Source organism: Lycium ferocissimum, chromosome 12 (genome assembly GCF_029784015.1).
Source record: "Lycium ferocissimum isolate CSIRO_LF1 chromosome 12, AGI_CSIRO_Lferr_CH_V1, whole genome shotgun sequence".
Classification (NCBI taxonomy): Eukaryota; Viridiplantae; Streptophyta; class Magnoliopsida; order Solanales; family Solanaceae; genus Lycium; species Lycium ferocissimum.
In genome coordinates, this window is record NC_081353.1 from 50,843,478 (window position 1) to 50,857,605 (window position 14,128).

The window sequence follows — 14,128 nt, forward strand, 5'->3', positions numbered from 1 at the left end:
TAACCTAAGATTCTAAGAAAATGAGCTTTTGCAAGGCGATGATTTGTGAATTATAACTATATCTTTTTTTTTTCTTTTCAAAATAATCTAATTTAAACCTAATTTTTTTTTTTTTAATGGAGAAACAAATAATGTCTGAAAACTCAAAAATTATATACATTCCAGAAGCTTTTTCAAAATGTGAAAAAGATGAAAAGAAAATTCTTTTATCAAAATCAAAAACCAGCAAACGCCCACAAGCGTAAATGTAAAGGTAATAATATTCTGGTTAAAAACAGTAAATTTGAAAGCAGGCAAAAAAATTAACAACACAATGATGATGATTGAATTATTATTTTCGGCGATTTTGAAAAGTTCCTTTTTATGCTTAGCTGTACGAAATATCATTTTCTTTTCCCCCAACACTATATATATATATATACCCCCGCATTTATTCTGTCCACCACATAGTTACCGGAGCTAATTCTTTTTTTTCCGATCTGTTAAATCCCGCCATTTGATAATTCACAAATTCTTACTGGTTCATCTCTTCATCCTTCCTTTATTATTTATTCGTTTTGTTATTTATCTGCTTTTTTCTTCTTCATTTGTGATTTATCAGTTTGAATTCCGAGTTTTTTTCTTCATTTTTGAGTGAAGTAAATGAATTCTGTTATGTTTTGAATAGCTGTGAAGCATTTAGGTTTCATTTGTGATTTATCAGCCTGTTTATTCTCTTCATTTTTTCACTTGTGATTATGAATTGTAATGTTTGAGTGAAGTAAATGAATTCTTCCTTTATCATTCATTTCTTCGTTTCCCTCTTTTTTTCATTTGTGATTTATCAGTTTGAATTCTGAGTTTTTTTTTCTTTTCTTGTGATTATGAATTCTAATGTTTTTGAGAGAAGTGAAATGAATTCTGTTATCTATTCTTCATTTGTGATTTATCAGTCTGTTTTTCAATTTTTTTTTTTATTTCTTCATTTTTTATGAATTCTAATGTTTGAGTGAAGTAAATGAATTCTGTTATGTTTGGAATAGCTGTGAAGCATTTTATCTTTTTTCATTTGTGATTTATCAGTCTGCTTTTCAATTTTTTTTTTTTTTTTTTTCAAATTTTTACCTGTGATTATGATTCTAATGTTTTTGAGTGAAGTAAATGAATTCTGTCTATGTTTGGAATAGCTGTGAAGCATTTTTAGGTTTTGTGTGAGTGAGTTGACCTCTGTTTTTTTTTTGCAGCTTAGATTGTTTGTGGAGCATGGGGACGGATGGTAAAAACCGGCATGTGATCAATCTACAGCCGAATAGCAACGGTTTTTATATGCGCAAATTCAAGCTTTACGAGACTCGCTCGGTATATGATGCTATACAATTTCGTTTATTTGATGTCATTTCTTATTGTTGTTGCGTAGAGACGTAAATTTAGAGTTCTATCTCAAAATGTTCTTTTTTTTTGTGAAATTGGTGAACTTTGATCAACATTTTAAAATGTATGTTTCACGGCTTTTGAATAACTGAATTTCAGTTTGAACTAGTTTGGTTCGATTTACCTCTAAAAGTTAGTCAGTTGACTCTGAAAGCCAAACAAATTGGGAAGGAGAGAGTAATTGTTTTTGTTAAATGTAGACTTGGTACTCTTCATATGTTTATATACGGCTCTTTTGTTTTAGATTGCCGGAGTTTTATGGTTCCGAATGTATAGCCATTGACTTTTCAATCTCAAGAGGTCGGTTGATTTCACTTTTTGGATCAACTTCCGGTTTTATTGGTTTGCCCTTAGTTTTGTTCTAGCTCCTGTTTGTGAACAGCTTGCTAGGTGCATGTAACCTAGCTTCCCGCCTTTTTTTCTAGTTTTCTCGTTCCTACGTGAATGAATGCATCAATACTGAGTAATAAATACTACGAGTACGGATTTAGGCACCAACTTACGTGCTTTTTACCTGTATAGTGTTCAACATATCTGCTCTCCGAGATTGCAGGACTATATTTTTTAAATAATCTGTTTTAGGTATTTTTCGCATTTTGGTAGGTTGTATTTCTCTCTTATGTTGAACTTACTGAATCGGCCTTAATGTGTCGTTATGCGATGTTTTATAGTCATTAATTATGCTTTGTCATTATACTAAATACTCGATTATATTTAACTTTTTTTTTATATGGACAGAACTTCTACATGGTTGGATGGGATAAGACCAGAACTTTTTGGAAAGTATTAAAGATTGACAGATTAGAATCTTCAGAGCTGATCATTCATGAAGATCCTACCACATATTCAGAAATCGAATGTGCAGATCTCCTAAACAGAATACATGAAGGAAACAAGTCCACTGGAGGGCTTAAATTAGTTTCTCGCTGCTATGGAATTATTGGTATGTTATACTTTCGAAGTGTCACCCTTTTAATAAATATGTGATGATGTTTCACGCAACTAATGTTTCTTTTTTCTCTTCTAGGTTTTATAAAGTTTTTGGGACCTTATTACTTCTTGGTTATCACGGAAAGAAGGAAGATTGGAAAAATATGTGGTCATGCTGTTTACGCTATCACTAAGAGCGAGATGATACCGATTCCCAATTCTACCGTGCTTTCCAATATGGCTTATTCTAAGGATGAGAACAGGTCTTTAGTCAATTCTGCATGTCAATGTAGATTGTCCATAGTACTTTTAGGAAGACATTATAATGGAACGAAAACACTTCTGATTTCCTTGTATCTTTATGAGACCTGTTATCGATTTGATTTTATTTTTTGTTTGAATATTCTTCTGTTTGGATGACTATTGAATTTTGCATTATGTAAGAAGTCCTATATTGTTGAGGTAATTGCTATACTATTTTAGCATTGAACGAGTCACTCGGATGCTCACGGGATGAGTATACTGAGAATGTTTATAGTTGATCCTTTTATAGCTAAGTTGTTCATAGAGCCCATTGCCGGTTCATTTCCTGCAAATGTACAGGGGAAATTACAGTGGTGTTCTGATGTTAATTTTTACATGTTGAATGAGACAAGGTATCTTCAGGATTCCAGCGGCACACATATTGAGCTTCTTGTTTTATTTTTCTTATTTCAAAACTCTTTCCTCTACCCTCTATTTATTTGTTGCATCAAATTAATATTTACTCACTTTTTTTCTTTTGGTTCCTCTTTTTGTTTCTTTTCTTCTTTTGGAGAAATAGATATAAAAAGCTCCTGCGCAGGATGGATCTCACAAAGGACTACTTTTTCAGCTACTCCTATCATATCATGCTTAGTTTTCAAAAGAATCTAAGCAACTCAGAGACAGGACTCGCCCTTTATGAGACAATGTTCGTATGGAATGAATTCTTAACTCGAGGAATTCACAATCAACTCCAAAACACTCTCTGGACTGTTGCATTAGTCTATGGGTTCTTTAAACAGGTATTTTCAGTATGAAAATGTTATTTTAAATTTGTATGCGTAACTGAGCGGAAATCTAAATCTTAACTCAATGTAGCTAGGCAAGATGCATGGCTTTTTGATATGATACCACATTGCTTTAAGTTTAGTTGGTGTACTCATTTGGATGTAAACGATTTGTAATTTTATCTCATAATATATCTTTGTGATCGTTTATGTTTGCTTTACTTATTAAATGGCACCATAAGTAGGATCATACTTTCAACAGTTTAAGATTTTCTTGTGTTTTGTGGAACAGGCGACACTTACTATTTCTGCGCAGGAGTTCATCTTAACCCTCATTGCTAGACGTTCTCGTCATTATGCTGGTACCAGGTTCGTATAATTGAAACATTTGTCATCCTTTGTGTTCTATATTAAGTCCTGGCAAGTGGTCTGGAACAAGGTAACACCAAATCATGAAGAAAGTTCTCTTATCTCTTAGGTGTTTTTAATTACTTTTCATGTGACTACTTAACGTGACAGGCATGAATTATATAGTGACGTCAACATCAGTAAGTGCTTAACCATTTTTGTCTCGAGATTTTATTCCTTTTATTTCACGCAGATATTTAAAAAGAGGAGTAAATGAGAATGGTCATGTAGCAAATGATGTTGAGACAGAACAGATTGTGTTTGAAGATGCACCTGAAGGGTCCCTATTTGGAGTAAGCGCTGTTGTACAGAACCGTGGTTCAATACCTCTTTTCTGGTCTCAGGAAACTTCGCGCTTGAATATAAAACCTGACATCATATGTACGACCAAAAGACTCTTTAAGATTTTTTTAGTATCCATTTGCTCAATTTCTTTTGACTCTCTTACCTGTTAGTGTCTAGGAAGGACTTTAAGTTTGAAGCCACCAAACTTCACTTTGAAGATCTTGTTCAAAGATATGGAAATCCAATTATCATATTAAACTTGATTAAGGTAACGTTTTTCATGATTCAATATTCAGTCCATTATTCGTACTTTTTCATTGTGAGCAGTACTTTGACCTTCTCTGACACTGCCCCCTTGCTTTGTTTGTTATTTTTTATGTTAAACAGACTCATGAGAAGAGGCCCAGAGAAATGATTCTTCGTGCAGAATTCGCTAATGCTATTGAGTTCATAAATAAAGATCTTCCTGAGGACGACCGCTTGAGATTTCTTCACTGGGATATAAACAAACCCCCGAGAATGTATGTTGTTGCTTTCTCTCCTTTTCATTTTTCCTTTGTAGTTGTTCTTCTTACTTATCTATGGGTTTGATGAAAATCTGGTATCTCTCTTCCAGCAAAGCTACAAAGGCCATGATACGTCTAGGCGATGTGGCTGCTAATGCTTTGGAGTTAACTGGATTTCTCCACTGTCAGTTTATACCTACTTCAAGAACTGAAGAGTTGCTTAAACTGTCATCCATCGGGTAAGTTGCCAATCAAAATGATGCTTTTGAATATCTTAGTTTATTAGTTCGCGAGAGTTGATTGTTCAAATTGTCAAAATGATGCTTTTGAATATCTTAGTTTATTAGTTCGCGAGAGTTGATTGTTCAAATTGTCATTTCACTTAGGAAAATCCTTGCAGAACTGTTTGTGCTGCAGAGATTAGATGTTTGTTGGCTTTTCTTGGTATTTTCGCATTCAACATGTGTTTGTTGGGTATAAGTTGAGGCCTTAGTTAAATTTAGCCTCAGTCTGGTGCATTTAAGTATATATAGTTTTTGACAATCTGGTTAATATTTTCTCACTTCAATGCATAAAAGATAAATAGATTGGATAAATTCATGGAAGACACACACACACAGAGAAGAGAGAGAGAGATGCACACCCCCTAAAGCTAAAGCACTTGACGTTCACATGATTTCTTAAGTATTTTTCAGTAGTTGAAAAAGTTTCTACTTGAAATAACTTTTTACCAGGGTTATGTTCAATTAGTGTTTGCTGCCCACTCAAGAGCATCAAAGCTCCTTTTTTTGTTCTTCATGTCGATCTTATTTGATGCAGCTGTGGCAATAGAGGAGACCATGTTAAAAAGGACCTTTATGAAATGGATGCTGAAATGGACAATGAGTATGATGATCTGCGTGTAGCTTACTGTGTCAAAGTTTTAAAAGTCCAAAAGGGAGTCTTAAGAACGAATTGTGTAGACTGTTTGGATCGCACAAATGTTGGCCAGTATGGGTATGGGCTGGTTGCTCTGGCCCGTCAGCTGCATGCCTTAGGCTTTGTAGATGTGGACAACATCAACATTGAAACACATTCTCCTATAGCACATGACCTAATGGAGATGTACGAAGAAATGGGAGACACTCTTGCACTACAATATGGTGGCTCTGCTGCACATAATAAGGTAATCTATCTTTGCTACTCCCTCTGTTTCAAAATGTTTGTCTGGTTTTGACTTGGCACGGAGTTTAAGAAAGTAAAGAAGCCTTTTGAATCTTGTGGTTGTTAACTATATGTCGAATGTACCAAAATGCCCTTTAATATGTGGTCTTAAACATTCCATGTGGAAAGTTGGAAAGAGTTGCCAAAAAAGGAAAGAGACATTCTTTCTGAGACGGACTAAAAAGGAAAGTAAGACAAACATTCTGAAACGGAGGGAGTATTTATGAGAAATTCTGCAATTTTCTTGTGCAAGCTCTTAATGGAATCTATAGTAATGAGATGGTTTTGTGGAAGGGCCCCTTTCAGTCCATTGAATTTCTGATGGCCTCCTTATAAGATATCTTCCTTTTTTTTTTTTTTTTTTTTTTTTGATAACCGAGAAATCCCTGAGGGAAAGTGGCTCACGGTTCGGAACTCGGTGGATAATGGGCAGGCCTTCTGGGCATGGTTGACAACTATTGGTTGCCGTAATCCTGAAATTGATTATTCAGATACACTTCTATTGATACTTAGCTGACATTCTTTATTTTCTGAATATTGAAGTGATTAAAAAAAAAGTGGCACTGTTGATAATTTTGTGATCGAGTTTTAATGTATCCAAGCAGACCCCACGTAGATTTTGGTGAAACTAACACATATGGTATCCTTGTGAAAATAAGCTAAAGATGAGTAAAAGTATTGCATATATGGTGCAAAATTTGAGTTCCCAACGAAAAATACGATGTCTGGTTTCTCCTTTTCCAGTTCTTTGTTTGTGACCAAACATTAGCATACTGTTTCATTACTGAAGCTGTGGCTTCTTCTGCATTTATCATACTGATGAATATGGAAACCAAACAGATATTTTCAGAAATAAGAGGCCAATGGAAAGCAACAACAAGGTCTCAAGAGGTCTTTCGAACGGTTCAGCGCTACTACAGTAATGCGTACATGGACCCTGAGAAACAAGATGCCATTAATGTGTATGTGAATTATTTCCTTCACAATAAGTTCCTTCAGGCTGTTCTTCCAAAAAGATACGTGCAACTTCAAAAAAAAATTGAGTAACGTGGTTGCTTTTCCAGGTTCTTGGGCCATTTCCAGCCACAAGAGAGTGAGCCGGCTCTGTGGGAATTGAATCCAAACCAGCAATATGATGTTAGGAGGCATGGATCAAGTCTAACTGCAGAACGTTCTAGGTATGCATGATCCTTTACAAGGCAGACTTACTGATCGCTTGTTTCTCTCTTCCAGATTGTTTTTACTGTTTAAAGGTCACTCTGTAGAATCACTATTTGGCTGTTATAATATTATGCTAACACATGAGATTTCACTGTTTTAATGTCTGACCTAACTGTAAGCGTATCTTGTAACCATCTAACTGATATGAAGGCTAAAAATTGGAGAATGTACTTCTCCAAAGCTGATTAGTGTTTCAAGCTAATCTGCTCTCCCGGTCAATTATCCAAAACAGAAAGAAACTTTTTCCTGTTTGGCAGACAATTGTATCAAAGCTGTTAGCAAAGCAGTTTGTTAATACGCAGGTCATTTATTAAAAGGTCGCTATCAGAAGGAAACATAAGCTGTGGAAGCAGCTCTCATGGTAGAGACACTGACATAGATCAGACTGAAGACACTTACCAGCCTTTGACTGACAGTGGAAAAGGTTGTAAGGGTATTTCGGAGTCCACACCAGAAATCTCTACATGTGACAGTGATATTCCGTTTACCAGGTAGCTTGGTTTAGATTTTATGTGCTTCATAAATTCATTTGAAGCAGTAACATATTCAGGTGATTCATGATGCCCTCGGATAATTCTTCATCGAATGGCTGCTGACTGCTACTTACGGTAGAAAAACATCTCCCTCATGATTCCTTCATGCTTCGATGGACCAATGCATTTGAAGGTTGAATGATTTTGAATGCCTCATGCGTTGTTGCATGTATCTTTTAACAAAGATGAATGCATGTGCCTTTAAGAAATATTGTTAATGGCAGGCATACTTGTAAAGGGTTTATGATTGACATAAAGCCTTATTGCAATATGTGAAGATAATGTATGATATCTTACCGAAATGGAACATACCTTATCACACTTAACCTCATGGCTGTATGTGAAGTTAAAGTATTACCATGTTGCAGCTTGAAAAATTCTGTTTGCTCAAAGACTTTTGTTGTAACCAAGGTCCTAACCTGTCATGTTTTTAAGTTTTTATTCTTCATCTTTTATTGGGATTGAGGAGATGCTATTTGGATAAGATTCCTACTTTGATATTACTCATCGCTAATGGTGCTTGTATTTCTTGTTATAGGTACAACCCCTCAATGTCAGGCAGACATCTTTTCCATGATATGCAGTTAGAGCAGTGTGTAGGAAGTGGTAGCATGAAATTTCACGAGGGTGCATTGTTCGATTCCTCAAATTTTCTAGATGTTGATTGGCTCTCTTCATCGGGAATTTCATGTGAAGAAGAAACATATGACAGGTATACTTCTTGTTTTATGACCAATGCATAAATAAAAGTTGATGAAGAAACATATCAGAGGTGTCCTCCGTATAGGAAAACAAGACTCTTTTGTATAAATCATCATTTAGTCCAGTCAATTCTGCTTTGTCTGACGTATCAAACCAGGAAAACGTTTTTATCTTTTACTGGTTAAAAGTGCACCACCTAACACCTTTACACAGTTAGATTGATCATTTTAGGAAAACAAGGTCTTAATGGCCTAGTTTGTTATATAGTATCTTTCTTGTTAAATGTTAAGCTTATTCTATTTGTGCAGATCTTCAATCCTAGGTTCTCCATCTCGCGGCTTGTCATCAGATACCGTGACAAATGAGCTTGAAGCACAAACAGACCTATCAGCTTATAATCCTGGGGCAAGCTTGAAGGTCAGTTCACTCAGAGCTTAGAATATTTAAATGTTGTGGGTAAATCTAAATAACAGCAGCCTTATTAGATAGAGCTTTTACCTTAAAAAATGAAGCAAATACAATATCTAGAAGCTTCAGAGTAATAAAGAATCTTGATCGTACCATGTTATTTTCTTCTTTTTACATGTTATTCAGCATGAATAATTCTTTTTTCTTTCCAATTTTCTTATTTTAGGAGGAGCAGACTACTGGAGAAATCAATGTTAATGCTAAAGAGAGTAAGGAGACACATAGGCAATTCTCTGAGAAGTTTGTGCGTTGGGTTAGCGATGGAGATATGCTTTTCCCTTGAAGTTCAGTTCTGGTCTATTTTTGGTGCTATATGGAGAATTATTTTGGACAGTTACATTCAATAGACGGCATCCTAAGGATGTCAATACATACAGAAAACAAAAAAAAAATAGGTGACCAACATTACTTGAGAAAGATTAGCATATACAAAGCTATTGAGATTTTGAACTTCCTGCACCATAGAAAATTATATTAGGAAGTGCAGTTGTAAATTGAAAAGGATATGTCCTTTTTGGAAACTCTTTTCCCAGACTACCAACTTTTGTAGGTTTCAGTTTCTGTAAATAATTTATTATTATTTCTAGAAATTGGAGCTGAATTATCCGTTTCGTCATGCACAAAGAGCCTTCACTATTTTGAATGCTTTCAATATATACATGATTATATCTACAAGCGTAGAAATTCACGGATTATAGTTACCATCTGATCGTAGTGGTAACTGTGAATTTGTGATTCTTTAGGTAATAGGTGAGCTTCTTGGAAGAGCGTCACTCTGTATATATTTCATGTGTATTCGTATAATTTACAGTAGATATTGTGTTTTCATTTCTTTCATTTCTTTGTGTTATTGTTGATACTGACCATTGAATTTGTAGTTCATCCCGAAGGTAAGAGGCAGTATCCTTGACCATGTTGTGTTAAGAACTCAACTAGCTGTTCTGTACCAACACCTGCATGAAATAACTTTTACTTGATAGGCGTGCAATTGATATATCAATCAACTGCATCTGAATCCTAAATTAGATAGTGTAGTACTAACAAGATAACATTGCAATTTTCAAATTGGGATTGCGGAGTTGCAGTTGACACAGAAAGCACCCTCTTGTTTATCTTTTAGTACATTATAGACAAATATAGAAAGCACACACTTTTATTAGGGAGCTTTTACCTCCCAATGTGGGACTTTCCGAGATGAAATCATATTTAATCGGGCCCTAATACGGATACGGGATATCGAGTGAGAAAAAGAAAAAGAAAAAAAAAAAGTAGGCGCACTTAGGACTTGCTTGAAAAAGGAGAAACTAGTGTTATGTGATTGGTCGATAATTGATATTTTTGAGGAAGATCTAACTGCAATAAATCCTCAAAGGAGGAAGTATATTCAGAATTTTAGATGAATAGATACAAAGGTACCATTACCCACAATTTTTTTTATGGCAATATGATCAACTTCGTATAAATATACTCCCTTCGTCTCATTTTTTGTGATCCTATATGATGGAGCACGAAGTCTAAGAACAAAAAACGGACTATATATATATATATATATATATATATATATATATTTTGGAGCATATGGTCACACTTAGCATAAATATCTCTCCTTTTTAACATATGAGATCGTATTCGATATATAGAGAGTCCGAATATAAAAAAAAAGATATTTGAAATTTATGATCATAAATATATTATGAAATTTGTGTGACCATAAAGATAAAAAGAGAAATTTAAAATTAAATTGTTTCTAATATAGAAATGCGTCATTCTTTTTTAAACAAATATATAAAAAATCAAGTCAAATAAAATGGAATAGAGAAAGTTATGTGACACCATTTCTTTTTTCTAATATGTGCAAGAAAAAATGATCCATTTTTATATCTAGAGGTCAGTGTTCATAATTATCCTACCGTAGAGTCAGAAGAGACCACATTTGGTGATCTTTGATATTAATTAAAGTAGATGTATGTTTCATTTTGTTTCCTTAACTTTGTTTAGAATTTTAAATAGAACTAGTTTATCTTAGCTGGAAGATCTTTGTTGCTTGTAGCGTAGATTTAAAATCTAAAGATCATCTTTTGTGGGTCAGGGACTCAACAAAAGGCTTAATGCATATGTGGCCCCCTAAATTTGCCCCTTTTTTTTCATTTTAGCACCTCAACTAAATGTTGTTCTTATTGAACCCCTGAACTCATCCTCAAGTGTGTCTATCAAACCTCCTAAATCTGATTTTTATTAGAAGCAGAAATTAAATTAGGGAAATGAAGGTGGAGTAATATTTTAGACATGTGTTAAGCTATTCTTTAGGTCATGGATGTGTCGGTTTCTACTGGTTCTGCTTTTTCACTGCGGCCTTAATTAAGAGCTACTCTTTTTTTCCCTCTCAATTCTTTGCTAATCTTAGCTAAAAGATGGCATGATTAAATTGGAATATATATTAGCATGTTGCTACAATGAAGATAGAATACTGTCGGATTGTGTTTGATAGACACACTTAAAGACGAGTTCAGGGTTCATTAGGAACAATACTTAATTAAGTTGCTAAAAAAAAAAAAAAAAAAGGACAAATTTAGGGAGCCGCATATGCTAAGTCAAATCTTTATGTTGTCCTACTCGCAGAGTGCTTAGTTGCAAATCGCAGTGACTCCTAACTGTTGTATAAAAATGGGAATAAAGTTCTTTTGTATATATTGTCTATATATGATCCATGCGTTGAAAGGGGATGTAGCTCAAATGGTAGAGCGCTCGCTTTGCATGCGAGAGGCACGGGGTTCGATCCCCCGCATCTCCACTTTGTGGACACCGTAAACATCACATTTTTTGGACTTTCTTTCTTCCCTTTTTTTGAAAAATAATAATAATAATTCCTGAACTGGTTACTAGTTTACACTTCAGACAATCAATTTCAGGTGGTTATAGTAATGAACTTTATCTACTGCTGCCATTTTGGCTGTTAGACTTTAAGGAATCATCACGACATAAAGGGAGTACTTGTCTTACTTATTGTATTGGAGATTCAGTAGATACACTAAATATTTGGCAAACATTGTACCTTAGGTGTTTGACGAAAACCAATGAAACTGATATTTGTTGCCAGATTCTCCTAAGTGAAAACATGTTGAAATCAAAGGAAATTATGGGTCTCAACCCTCACTAGTACTACTTCCAAATGAACATATTTTTTTAAGGGAAAAGATGCAAATATATCCCTCAACTTTACAATTTAGAGCAGGGAACTAGAGGGAAAAGTTATGGAGGGAAAATGAAATTTCTGAATTGTTCTTTTTTGCTTTTGGATTTATCTGGAGATTATGGAAAAGGTAAGTTCTTGTGCTTAAATATAGACACTAAATATAAAGGGTTGAGCAAACATTGTACCTTGGCGGTGTTAATTGATTGATTAATCTTTTTGGACCAAATTTATTTAATTTTTAATTCTTTAATTATTAATTAAAATCCTAATTATGACCCGTTTTTCCTAATTTGGTTCTGACCCGCTGATCCGTTTTCCTTACCAAAATAATTTAAATTACATGTTAGAACACAACCTAACGAAAGGGTCTCACCCTCACTATATATATATCCTAATGATATTCCATATGAATTTTACGGTTTCTTTTCTTCTACTTCTTGCACTTCATAAAATTTTCGTGTGATTTACTACCGTTAAGTGAGTTTTGATGTCACGCAGTCTGTTGTACCGCTATAATGGTGAGTAAATCGTCTTATCTTGGGAGGATATATTCCAACACCTCGGGTACATTGACGGTGATAATTTCCTTAAGAACACACTGTGAATTCAGTGGGCTCAATTTAATTTCTACATAGTTTTTAGATACTGTTTTCTAAAATATTCCAGAATCTGTTTATCTTCATTTTCGAATACAGGTTTATAACAAATATATCCCTCGTTAAAAAAGTGGTGCAAATATACCCCTGCCGTTAGGGGTGTTCATGGTTCGGTTTGGGTCGGTTATTGATTAAAAACATAACCAAACCAATTCAGTCTGTTTTTATACGTCTAAAACCATAACCAAACCAAATAAAATAATAACCACCAGTTTGATTATTGTCGGTTTGGTTCGGTTTGGTTTAATTTTTCGGTTTATGACTAGCAACCATGAGACTTTTCAGTAAAACATTAAAAAGTTGAAAAAGACATGTCTTTTTTTTGTTCAAACGATAACTTTTATTTATAGTTTAAGGTGGAACATACATCATAGCAACATTTCACTACTAGTGATAATGTAGTACTCGAGTTACCTAAAGTTGCTAAACTATTACATATAGTGCTAAAAACTAATTTAGTTGTGGTTGCACCATTTTTGTCATCTTAATACACATACTTGGAAATAAAGTAGAGCATAGGAGCTTTTAGTTGTTTTTACAAACATACATATTAATTAAACATAAAGACTACCTAAAATTAAAATGAAAAATATATGAAATAAAAAAACTGTGTAATGCTCCGAAACTTTGGGGCAGTACTTGCATTTTACCCTCATTTCTCCCATTTTATTAAAAAAAACTTTGTGTAATTGTAACACCTCATGCATTCGGGCTAAGATTTGACTCATAAGACGGGGGTATAATGAACCCAATTTGAGTATTGTATAAATGGTGTTTGAAACCCAATCAAGACATGAGAAGAGTCCTTGAGCAAAGGAAAGTCGGAAGCTACCTTACGGAGCGTGTTTTTAAGTGAATTTACACCACGTCTCAATTAAAATGAGTATACGGAAAAATCTGTAAGGAATTTGGGAAAATTTCCTTCTTGAAAGTTGTATATCTTTGAAATACCTTTCCAACGGTATATTATGGAGGTCAAACAGACATCTGTACAAAAAGTTATGCCCATTTTACTAAAATAGTATTCTGCCGATATACGGTGGAATATACGGGCCGTATATTCAGACCGTAAAATTTACGTAAAGCCCAAATCCGTAATTGATTTACGGTGAAACATACGGTCCGTAAAACTTTTACGGGACGTAAAATAGGCGTAAAATGAGTCGAGAGCAATTATAAAACTTCGTTTTAAGGCTTTTTATCATTCCATCTCCAAGCCCTAGAACGACCTTCTATTCTCTCCCATCATCAAGAACACCAAGGTAAGCCTACTCTAATCATTTCAAGTCAATTCTAATATATATCCTTGTAATCTAAACAAGAAATCATCATTCCTAACCTAGGGTTTTCAAGAAAACCCATCTCGTCAAGAATTCAAGATTTTGGAAATTTTCTTCAAAGTTAAAGTCTTTAATTCAAGATTTTGGAGCATTACAGGTATGTAGGGTTACTATCTACGTGTGGGAACATCATTATTCTCCCCACGCTCAAAATTCATAAATTATGATTCTCTACTAAAAATTAGGGTTTTTATACCATGCTCATGATAATCCTAGGCCCATGTCCATGATTATATTATGTA

General features: G+C 34.3%; 1 protein-coding gene and 1 non-coding gene across 2 annotated transcripts; both read left to right on the forward strand.

The window, feature by feature from the left end:
* The first annotated feature begins 369 nt into the window (after nt 1–369).
* On the forward strand, nt 370–9,321 carry LOC132041162 (phosphoinositide phosphatase SAC2-like). The gene is made up of 17 exons (XM_059431982.1): nt 370–520; nt 1,224–1,338; nt 2,149–2,353; nt 2,438–2,603; nt 3,164–3,386; nt 3,664–3,740; nt 3,973–4,160; nt 4,235–4,332; nt 4,452–4,585; nt 4,681–4,809; nt 5,390–5,735; nt 6,614–6,735; nt 6,838–6,951; nt 7,297–7,485; nt 8,066–8,239; nt 8,538–8,646; nt 8,864–9,321. The coding sequence occupies exons 2-17, from the start codon at nt 1,243–1,245 to the stop codon at nt 8,978–8,980; spliced, it is 2,487 nt and encodes an 828-aa protein (XP_059287965.1). The 5' UTR covers nt 370–520; nt 1,224–1,242; the 3' UTR covers nt 8,981–9,321.
* Nucleotides 9,322–11,415: 2,094 nt separating this feature from the next.
* On the forward strand, nt 11,416–11,488 carry TRNAA-UGC (transfer RNA alanine (anticodon UGC)). Its single transcript has one exon. It is a non-coding gene; the product is annotated as a tRNA-Ala (tRNA).
* Nucleotides 11,489–14,128: the final 2,640 nt, after the last annotated feature.